Source organism: Brugia malayi, assembly GCF_000002995.4.
Source record: "Brugia malayi strain FR3 genome assembly, contig: Bm_v4_Chr4_scaffold_001, whole genome shotgun sequence".
Classification (NCBI taxonomy): domain Eukaryota; kingdom Metazoa; phylum Nematoda; class Chromadorea; order Rhabditida; family Onchocercidae; genus Brugia; species Brugia malayi.
Window position 1 is genome coordinate 10965624 of NW_025062478.1, and position 12360 is coordinate 10977983.

Below are 12360 nucleotides of genomic sequence, written 5' to 3' on the forward strand. Positions count from 1 at the left end.
GGGTGGTCGGGACTACCATAAGCATGGCACATTTATACAGTAAGCTCGTATATTATCACTCATATACTATCACTACCATAAGCATGGCACATTTATACAGTGAGCTCATATATTATCACTCATATACTATCACTACCATAAGCATGGCACATTTATACAGTGAGCTCATATATTATCACTCATATACTATCACTACCATATGCATGGCACATTTATACAGTAAGCTCATATATTATCACTCATATACTATCACTACCATAAGCATGGCACATTTATACAGTAAGCTCATATATTATCACTCATACTATTACTACCATAAGCATGGCACATTTATACAGTAAGCTCATATATTATCACTCATACTATTACTACCATAAGCATGGCACATTTATACAGTAAGCTCATATATTATCACTCATACTATCACTACCATAAGCATGGCACATTTATACAGTAAGCTCGTATATTATCACTCATACTATTACTACCATAAGCATGGCACATTTATACAGTAAGCTCATATATTATCACTCATACTATCACTACCATAAGCATGGCACATTTATACAGTAAGCTCGTATATTATCACTCATACTATTACTACCATAAGCATAGCACATTTATACAGTAAGTTCATATATTATCACTCATATACTATCACTACCATAAGCATGGCACATTTATACAGTAAGCTCATATATTATCACTCATATACCATCACTACTATAAGCATGGCACATTCATACAGTAAGCTCATGTATTATCACTCATATACTATCACTACCATAAGCATGGCACATTTATACAGTAAGTTCATATATTATCACTCATATACCATCACTACCATAAGCATGGCACATTTATACAGTAAGCTCATATATTATCACCCATATACAATCAGTTATGGTCGAAATCCAAGGCTATATTAGTTGGAGTTATGTCCTGGGTGGTCGGGACTACCATAAGCATGGCACATTTATACAGTAAGCTCATATATTATCACTCATACTATCACTACCATAAGCATGGCACATTTGTACAGTAAGCTCATATATTATCACTCATACTATTACTACCATAAGCATGGCACATTTATACAGTAAGCTCGTATATTATCACTCATACTATTACTACCATAAGCATGGCACATTTATACAGTAAGCTCATATATTATCACTCATACTATCACTACCATAAGCATGGCACATTTATACAGTAAGCTCGTATATTATCACTCATACTATTACTACCATAAGCATGGCACATTTATACAGTAAGCTCATATATTATCACTCATACTATCACTACCATAAGCATGGCACATTTATACAGTAAGCTCGTATATTATCACTCATACTATTACTACCATAAGCATAGCACATTTATACAGTAAGTTCATATATTATCACTCATATACTATCACTACCATAAGCATGGCACATTTATACAGTAAGCTCATATATTATCACTCATATACCATCACTACTATAAGCATGGCACATTTATACAGTAAGTTCATATGTTATCACTCATATACCATCACTACTATAAGCATGGCACATTCATACAGTAAGCTCGTATATTATCACTCATATACTATCACTACCATAAGCATGGCACATTTATACAGTGAGCTCGTATATTATCACTCATATACTATCACTACCATATGCATGGCACATTTATACAGTAAGCTCATATATTATCACTCATATACCATCACTACCATAAGCATGGCACATTTATACAGTAAGCTCGTATATTATCACTCATATACTATCACTACCATAAGCATGGCACATTTATACAGTAAGCTCGTATATTATCACTCATACTATTACTACCATAAGCATTATTTTGCTGATCGACTTGGAAAAATGAACGGACTTTTTCCGATTAATTCAAACCAAGCATTATCTGCAGCAATTCCGTTTCAGGACTCTTATTCGTTATTTATATGCATTACTTCCCAACAGGTTTTTCTAACATCCTTAAATGTTAATTTCAATTTAACCAAAAACTACGGTAGTTATTTGAACGAGAAAATTTTTTGAAGGCGATTGTTCACTTACATTTAATAAGAATTATTCCTATCGATTTTCTTATTCACGTTCTCTTGCTGGCAAAATATGTTCCAACACTGATGCTTCAATAACAGTGATAACAGTGACGTCAATGGCATGCTTCGATTTCACTACTTTGATTAAAATACTTGCATATCAGAGAGTAAGTTTACCTCTGCTGAATTAATAATCATTGCATGATAATAGCAGCAGTGATGGCATTTTCCTCATTTCTCATTTTTCTGAAAAAGAGGGTTTTTGAAGGTAATGCAATGTGCTAACTGTTATTATTTTCATTTGATGACTGCTTTAGAGAATACGAGCAAATACCACTATATCAACGAGTGAAGCAGTCAGAGCACGAGGTATCTTGTTCTTTAGACAGGTAATGAGCAGAATTTCAAATTATTATTAGAACTACACTGAAGGCTACTTAGAAATGACCATTAAAGGTTACAAAACTGAGCGATAGATTCAGCGTGCTTTCTTCGAGAATTGCAAGCAATACGAACAAACAAATGCCAATGTTATGCAATACTTTTAAATTATTGTCATTGCAGTCATGCATACTTGGAGTAATTTATATATCGTATACTTTTATATTGATTATCCATCCATTTGTGTTCACTAATAAGTGGGTGCTATTTGTGTCGACCACTATATCATGGATTCTGGTGCAATCATTGGATGGGTAAGTGGTCCTTCATTATTTTGCCACCAAGAGCACCTATTATTAGTGATGTTATTTTGAAACTTTTTGATAAAATGCAGTCAGAAAGTAACTCTGAGGAGCTCTGCACTGATATGTCAACCTCATATGACAATTTAGTGACACATTAGTGTTTCTAGAATGACTTTCCTGTTGTTTAACCACAACCTTATCTGCAAAAAAAATTCCGGTACAACAGTGACAACAGCGCCAGTCACAAATTGGATGCAAACTGCTACAAGACAATGAATTGAACAGATTTGATAGCTTTATATGTTGAATCGATTATTCTTATATGAAATAGGTAATTTTTGATACTCAAATGTCAGTGTGAAATGTATTAATATAAGTAACATTTTAGCAATTAAATTAGCATTCGAATTCATATTTCTTTGATTGAAAATTAAAAAATTGTTGACTAGCTGTGCTTGATGCATCAGTGATAAAAGTTTAATTTTTCTACCCAACGTAATATGTGATAAGGTTTCCATATCACTTAATTCACCGACTTTTATCACCAGCAAATAGGTTATCTCTGCACTTTTACTTTTTTTAATCAAAAGAAATTTAAGTGAGTTGAAATTAGTAGCGTAACAAATCACAATTGAAACTTAGTAAAAAAAGAAAAAGTAACATGAACAACCTTTATGGAAGCTCCTAAAAATGTCCCTTCTTTTCTTCCTCCTCCTTTTTAACTCTCGGAATATTAGGGTCTGACTCTCTTAAGTTTATCCACATTTAATTTTTTTTGGCCTGCAACTCTAATGTACCTTTGATGTTCTTCGCATAGATGTTTGAAAGTTACAATGAAAGACATAATTAATCCATTATAGGATGGATGTGAGATAATAAGAACAAAAATATGATCACAAAAAAACTTTGAGCATCTGAAAAATCAAACTCTGCCGGGATTTCGTACATGCAGCAAGTTTTTATCAGGTCCAATAGGTATGAGAAGCTGCTGATTGGAATAATCTCACTAATATTATGCATACTCTCCAAAGTAGTTCTCATAGGGAGGGAGAAGAATTTTTATAGGAAGATTATAGGCAAATATAGAGAAATTCTTATAAGGGCAAAGCACTTCGAAATTACTGAGATCGTTTAGATGCTACTAAACACAAACTTTATGATTGTTAAAAGAATTTGTAATAGAAATTATCACAGTTTTGTAATAAGGTAAAGCAGAAAATAAGAACAGGCATATAGCTAAGACAAATATTTTAGTTGGATAATGGGTTGCGAAGACGAAATTGGCACCAATTTTTTTAATAAGTAAATTTAAACGCTAATGATGAAATATACTTTTTGTTGATAAATAATGAAAAATTCGTTTCAACAATATCTAAGAGAACAGTTGTTGCGAAACTCTAATAACTTACAAAATATATCAGCTAAAATTGTATTAATCTATAATACTAAAATTCGTTTTAATTGAACATTAGAAATGCAAAAGTGTTTCAAATTATACATCATGTAAGCAATCATTATTTCAACACTCATCTTCCCATTACAGTTGAGCTTATTTGCCTGTCTAGACATTTTCATCTGATAACAAAGGGTATGTGCATTGTTTAATATGTTAAGAATTACTTCTTTGTTCCATCGAAATATTGTAAAGGTCTCCTAAGTTGATAGTCATCCTTTGGGAAGCTACAATATTAAAACCATCTCTTGCTATATAAAGAGCAAAAGATTATCTGATAAAAGATCATCCTTACTCAATAATCATGCTCTGTTGCAAGTTAATGCCCCCTATGCAAGGATTTAAATCCTTGTATAGGGGTCTCGATCAGTTTTTATCATTGTTTTCCTTACCAGTAAGCTACAATTAGGCTGCTCTCCCTCACTCATACTTCAGTTAATTTCACCATCAATTTAAAAAACTCTACAAAATTATCAGTATTGTTGCTATAGATTAATACATATATATCGTGGTTGCTCACAAATAAATTTGCTACAATACACCTATCATTCAACGCATTCATCTACACCAACTACGATAGCAAACAAGGAAGGCCTTTGAGCATACGAAAACTCAGTTCGACTCTAAGCCACAAGTTATATTCAGACTGAACCCCAAATTTCACGATTCAGTGAACGTAAACATCAGTCAAGACATGGCAGCATTGAATGCCACTTCGTTCGAAAATACGTCGTGTGCAAACTGACTAATTGTCATGTATCGAATCGCATTTGTCCGACAAAGGAGTGCTGACAACCTGCGCCACCAAAACAATGATCGGCTCACTGCAGCACGAAGTACCTCTGTTCGAGCATCTCCAAAGGAACCGGAAGTAAGTGAGAAATCGGCGTCAAACAGTAATCCTTATGCCATTTTGTATGTTTTCATTGTGCATATTAAAAAGAGAAAATATTTCATGAACGAATTTTGATGATGTAATCACTCACTCATTTGTTCCTATGAACTGCAACAACTCTTTCGGTTAGCTGTAATTACTATTCATCCATTTCATTTATAGGTCTATCAGTTTTTCTCGGTCGAAGACATCCTTCATTCAAATCAACTTGGATTGGGATTTCATCTTCACCTTTTCATTCATGGATATTTCTTAATAATGAATTTAACTTTAGGAAGTTCTTTTTGTCGAACGTTCTCTTCTTCTGTACAGGAACTGGTCATATACGGTGTGCCATTTGACAGCTTAAATAATAAAACAAACTTTAATAATTAAGCTTTTTAACAATATTTCAGTAGCGAAATTAATAAAGTTTTTAATTAGTCATAGTTTTAGATCATTTTTACAATTATAAACTAATTTTTATTTCAAATTTAAATATTTATAAAAATCCTACAATTTGTGAGCGTTTTTGCACATTAACCTAAGAAATAAATCCTAGTGTAATCAAATTACATTTTAATTAAGTGCTAAAACTTTTAAGGAATAGCAGATCATTTAAAAAAATAGGTAATAAGAACTTAGTTGATTATTTTATAGATGGAAAAGCTTACCTTTTTTCTCTCTCTCCAGAAAGTTGAAAAAAGCAAGCTGCTCAAATTATAATTAAGTAAACTGATGCATATTGACATGCATATTACATTTATCACAATTTATTTGATCCAAACAAATAACACACCGATCAAAGAGCAATGATAAAAAATAAACAATGAGTGAGACACATTAGGTGAATTGTCGATATTCAAATTATTTATTTCTATTCCTATACAAGACATTCAGGCTAGAAAATCATTGGACGATTCTATGATGTTATCGTCCACTAAGCTTAAACGTCGTTTTAATGGTACAAAATGGTGTGTACTTATTGTACTAATTGTCATATCACCAACAAAAAGACTGCAGCCATAACCAACCATTTGTGGATTTATATGTCCACTAATTTCTATATCTGCCCTGAACAGTGTCAAGGTTATATTAATTAATTAGAAATTATGAAAGCTCTTTTTCATGATTTCTAATTGCATTAACTGTCCCATAGTTAATTTTTATCTTTTGAATATCACCAAAATAATTTTGTAAAACTGGATACAAAATTTTAGGCAAAAGCTTCATAGGTATTTACCTGTATCCATGATACCATCTTTTGGTGATAAATTTGAGTGATGGATGCTCTAAGATCATTTTATGATGCGTTGTTTTCGGATCAATTTCTAATTTCATGACTACATCATCAATCTGGAAATCACTATCACTGCATGGTATTTATTACACACAATTATTGTAATGGTGTTACTGTATTTCAAATATTATATTCGTTAAAAATCATATTATATATGCAGTAGAGATATGATAGAATATGTTTTTCGGTAATTTTGAAAGAAAATATGATGATTATTATTCATTAAATAAACATGTTCTTTTAAAATATTCAAAAAATAAGAGGAAATGGAAAAGAACTTTAAAATTATGGTTGGTTTCACCATCTATCACATCAAAATTGGTCGATAGGACTGTTGTTGATTGTTGTTTATCGTCTGGAACAACGCAACCACGTAATGAAAAGCATTTGTCATTTTTATCAATTAGTACACCCTAAAATGATTGTATTCATTCATAATATCGTTTTCATATAGTACGAATCGTAATGCAAAATGTGTATAATCGAAATACTATTGATAAAGTTATATTGATAAAGAAATATTAAGGTAAAGTTATAAATGTTGTGAACATGTAAATAAAATATTTATTTCTTCAATACTTTTGACTATTCCGAATTAAATTTAATTCTAAATGTAAAATATATGCATGTAGAGATATGACAGAATATGTTTTTCTGAAAAATAAGAAATGATATTACTAATTTTTGACTGCTGAATTAATTAAACGTTTGGTGAGACAAAAAAATTGCTGAACAAATGCATCAAAAACTTCTTTTAACAAATTTCAGTTCTTTCAATTATAGCTATATCTGCCGGAAGAATCTATGCTGAATGGCGGCTGGATGTGCGCAACAATTAACGTGGAATACGATTCCAACTAAATATCTGAGAAATGGACAAAAAAAGTGAAATTAGTTTGACACTGATTTGGATTACTGTCATAACTAAAGTTGTAGTTTTATCGCAATGAACTATGCTTGTTGTAGCTTTTAAAAAGTATCATTTTTAAATAAAAAAAATAAGTACTTGAAGAAGAATAAATTACTTCCTTTGGAATAGAAAAGAGGGCAGTTAAGCAGGTAAGGGCCAATGTTAATCTAAAATGTGAAGCGAAACAGAAATTAAAAAGACAACAAAAGTCATTTTTAATCATCGATAATATAATATCATCAATTTTGAGATAAATTTTTAACTGAAATAAAAAAATTGCTGGATTTGTTTTATATTTCATTCAAAGAATATATTTTCTACGATATTATCGTTATAATGCATTTTTAATTAATTAATTAAAATTGTTAATTCATTTACGTACTGTTTTTCCTATTTGTCAACAACTTTCTTCTTTTCGTTGAAAAACTCTGATGGACAGTGTCTGCGGTAATGTTTTCTTTCGCTGAACTGATAAAGTTAATAATATTGTGATAAGAAAAGGTAATAACTTAGCAATATTAATGGAAGGAAATCAAAATGATAACTTTGTATGACATTATTTGCATTCCTATCAGTAATATTTCCATTGTTATTTAAGAACTTTTAAAAATTTTTTGATTTTTTTTTTTTTAAATAAATATTCGAAAAAGCATTTATGTACTTCTTTGTTACTAATTGCATCATCCCATTATTCAATTCAGATTAGCAGTCCAGAAATGAAGGAATGGAAGAATCATAAACAAACACACCACGGCATTTCTAATTTTTTTTTTTTTTTGCAAAAATATTTCAATTTCTTCAGCGTTCCTTAAAAAAAAAAAAAAAATGATTATAACCATTTCTGTGTTATTATACTGAATTAGGAACGGAATTAGAAAAGCCTGATAAAAAGTAAAAGGATGAAAAATTTCACTTGTAATTTCATTGCTTTATCATCGAATACAATCCGTGCAACACCGATAATATCTGCTTCATAAATAACACTAGCTGAGGTTTTGCGTTGAAATTTTCTGAAATGTTTCAAAAACTTTTATAAATTGCATAAATTTTTAATTTAATTTAGATTTAGCTAAATAACAAGCATAGTAGGCAAGTGATGCACAACAGAAAATATCACTGAAACAAGCAACTACAAATGAAAGCAATTACAGTTCATGGGTACAGTGAAGGAAAGACACAAAATTTATCAAAAGTCAAATTGACCAAAAAATTCAAACTAAATTGGATTTTGATTTAAAAGCAGCATTTTAAATCTTTAATAAATTAAAGAAAGGAATATACATGCCTAAGCATAACTGTTCCGCACTCGATAATGATGATCGGATAAACTTTGGGAAATTTTTGCTTTTCTTCTTTTTTCTCTTCCTCCTAAAAATGAAGACGTTTTTCTTTTTTTGCTCATGAACGTACTATATAGGATAGAATTTTATCAAAGGTATCCATTCGTCTGATAACACTGACAACAGCAGCTGATCTTTTCTTTATCATTGAGCAAAATCCTCAATTTTATACTTATTCCCATCCTCTAATTTTTCCCATTTTTTTTGCGGAAAATGTTTTCTTTTTTTCAAATCATGTATCATTTAAAAGAAGTTTGGTTGCAAATAGAAGAATGATAGCTTGATACTGTTGTTTTCACCTGCTTGCATCTCTTAAATAAGCCATCACATTTACGAACATTTTAAAATTTCTTTGAAAGGTGATCAAATTTTGTAGTTACTACTACTATTACTACTAAATGGGAATGAAATTATGAAAGAAATGAAAAAAAAAAAAAAAAAAAGACTACAAAAGTAGGTAAAAAGGATAGTGTTTGACAGGTAAAAGAGGAAAAAAGAGAAAGATGAAAGAAAAGCTAGGAAGAGAAGCAACAACATACTAATCAACTTTGCCTCAAATATTTCATTCAGCATACAGCTGCCTCGGATCTTGTGTTGTAACTTTTAGCTGAAACATTTGCAGTAAACAATTCTTTTAAACTTCCACATATCATTTATTAATGCTAACAATGGTTCTTGTCTTCACATACATTATTTTATTTACTTTTTTTCTTTTGGAAGAAGAAAAATGATGAATGAATTCTTTTCTTCTTCATTAGACCAATGGAATATATTACAGTGAATAAGTTCCATCATTTAAATGAAGCACGAGAAATGGTTGGTTGGTTTGATTCAAAACCAATTTAATTAACAAATAAAAGGGAAAAGGGTAAACAAGTATATTACTGAAGAAAGCTAATTTAACTAATCATTTAAATATTATAAAATAGAAAGCCCATCGCACTTCAAATTAGAATTAAATTGAAAATATAATCACAGTCAGTTCTTTTCATCTTTTTACATTAATCTGTTCACATTTTAACTCTTTTTTTTCAACAATACCCAGTCTGCTGATAATCAATTTTAGTCACTGATAATTCTCTCAGTTCGAATCAAAGAAACCTCAATAACAAATCGATACTAATAGCACTTCTTCAACGCCACGTCTCCACGTAGCGCAACGTCTCCGTCTCCACGTAGCGTAACATTGCACCTCGACCAGTACACAACCACTACCGCCTGAAGCGCAATTCCCTCAGCAAATCGTAATTAGCGTGCGAACCTATTGCTATTGCTATCAAAACGATTCACTCTTTCACTCTGCAAACTATTGAATTGTGCAATACCGCACTCTATTTCGTTGGTCTTATTAATCTCTCGCAGGCTCTTCAAAACATGTACTCTCTCCCAAATCCTTCCTTTTTTCTTCCTTTCTATTGTTTGTTGCTTGCTAAATAGAATATCTTTTAAAAATAAATTGCTAATTTTCTGTTTGATACAGTGGCTCAATTGTTTGTTAACAGTTTTGATACGGTGGAAATATTAGTGTAAATTCAGGTCAATTTCGATTTGCAAGCATTTGTATCAGTGTTTTATAATTTCAGCTTCTAGATTAAAAGAGATGTTAACTCTTCGAATTTGCACACGAATTTGCACACGACCGGATACAAGCACATGTCGTTTGCAATCAACGTTAGCTGAAAAAATGAAACAAGCTGTTTCCGGAATCAACCCTAATGATAGTGAAGAAGAACAGAAACGAATTTTGAGTGAAGAACGAGACAGTAAAGTAATAAATGTTTAATACTCGTTCTAATCTTGTTTCATCAGTTTACTTTCTTTGAATTTTTTGCTGGAATTAATTGAGAGTGAATTGGAAGAAAGCTTGTGGATTAATGTCTGACACTATAAATAATACTTAATAGTATGGCTAATCTGTCAAATTAATGATATACGTAAAAGAAGTTTCCTGTTGGGAATTGTGTTTTTAAATTTAAGCAGAGTTGGTAAGTCTTAACTATTTTCATTGCGGTATAAACAAAAATAATTGTTACATAACATTTTAATATTTTAATAGGGTGAGCCGTTTCGTCCAGTATTTTTATATCCAAAACGCAAATTACGCATGCAGTTAAACATCGAAAGGGAAACAGGCCAAATGAAAGTGCAAAGTTTACCACGTGGTGATATATTTCAACGAATGATGGTTAGTTTGTAATATGTTGCCAGAACTTACATTGTGTTTCTGTTTACTTCTGAAGTTTGAATAACAAGAATTCAACAGGTTGGTGATGTAATGCAGTGTTCTAGTGAAGTACGTAGATATTGATTTGATGACAAAGTTTCGATTATATTAATTAAGCAAAGAATTATTGTGTTTGTTTTTCAATGAGATTCAATGCAGACCACCATCTTTCCAGGTTGGTGTTGAAAATTGAAGTTTTTGTTTTACTGTATATCTCTCCTAAATCTTAACATTCACCATTAGATCTTTTTTTTATGCAGTATAATCGAGACCTGAATTTTAGGTTCGTCGGCCACGAAAAGAGGAAATGAGTACCGAACAAGATTGGCCAAGTGTTTGGCCAGTAGCACGTTCATTTCGATCCTCTGTGGTACCACTTCCAATTCGGATGGGTGCTAGGAGGCATCCAGAAAGGAGAGCACCTTTTAAAACGGTATTTTAATTTTTTGATGTTTTTGTTTAGTGTACTTAATAGTGTTTCTATGTGAAGGCTCGTATTAAGTATAAAACGTATTTTAGCATAAAGCCAGTTATTCACAAATGTGATTTGTCCAAAAGCTTTTTTTTTTTTTTTTTTTCATTTTTCCTTGAAGTTATTTCCAGGAAGGTAATTTAGAATTGGTCAAAATACCAAATTTTCTTCATCTTACTCCAGCAGCTATTGAAAGGCATTGTAATGCAATTAAAAGTTCGTTTGCTTTTACTATTAATTTTTACAAATATAAGCATAGATGTTTCATGGAGTAATAATTGTCAGTGAATGATCCATGAAATATTATCAATACCAAAGTTTTTATGAGTCCAGTATTATATTAATATGTTTTGGGATATTTGATTTTTCACTTATCAATAATTTGCACCATGTCTTATCTTAACTTTATTTTTTACATTTTAGAATTTTGTACAAAATGGCCAGAAAAATTGGATGATAATGCACGTCATAAAGTTATGCTGAAACTTTTGCAAAATTGTAAGTCTCAGATTCGTAACTATCATCTTTGTGATAAATGGATCAGTCATATCATCTTTGTGATAAATGGATCAGTCATATCATCTTTGTGATAAATGGATCAGTCATATCATCTTTGTGGTAAATGGATCAGTCATATCATCTTTGTGATAAATGGATCAGTCATATCATCTTTGTGATAAATGGATCAGTCATATCATCTTTGTGGTAAATGGATCAGTCATATCATCTTTGTGATGAATGGATCAGTCATATCATCTTTGTGATAAATGGATCAGTCATATCATCTTTGTGATAAATGGATCAGTCATATCATCTTTGTGATAAATGGATCAGTCATATCATCTTTGTGATAAATGGATCAGTCGTAATGAAAAATAATTTTTCCTTTTTTTCTTATCTCCTAAATTTGCAATATTGCATGTGACAATTGATGATAATGAAAATAAATGAAGTTAGCTAACAATTGAAATGATTAGTTATTACAAAATATTTCAGAGAAAAAATTGTAAACACGAAATTCAATTCTCGAACGAATTCTATT

The 12360-nt window shown here is 31.0% G+C and overlaps 2 protein-coding genes across 2 annotated transcripts; one reads left to right on the top strand and one right to left on the bottom strand.

Annotated features, from left to right (window-relative positions):
• Positions 1–5968: 5968 nt before the first annotated feature.
• On the bottom strand, positions 5969–8770 carry Bm17818 (Uncharacterized protein; the record flags this gene model as incomplete). The annotated part of the gene is made up of 6 exons (XM_043082407.1): positions 5969–6146; positions 6316–6428; positions 6651–6785; positions 8196–8292; positions 8568–8650; positions 8744–8770. The coding sequence occupies 6 exons, from the start codon at positions 8768–8770 to the stop codon at positions 5969–5971; spliced, it is 633 nt and encodes a 210-aa protein (XP_042938341.1).
• Positions 8771–10222: 1452 nt separating this feature from the next.
• Positions 10223–11908, top strand: Bma-mrps-35.1 (Uncharacterized protein; the record flags this gene model as incomplete). The annotated part of the gene is made up of 5 exons (XM_043082408.1): positions 10223–10390; positions 10679–10807; positions 11130–11279; positions 11450–11534; positions 11742–11908. 5 exons carry the CDS (start codon positions 10223–10225, stop codon positions 11906–11908), a joined length of 699 nt encoding a protein of 232 aa, XP_042938342.1.
• Between the last annotated feature and the right edge of the window lie 452 nt (positions 11909–12360).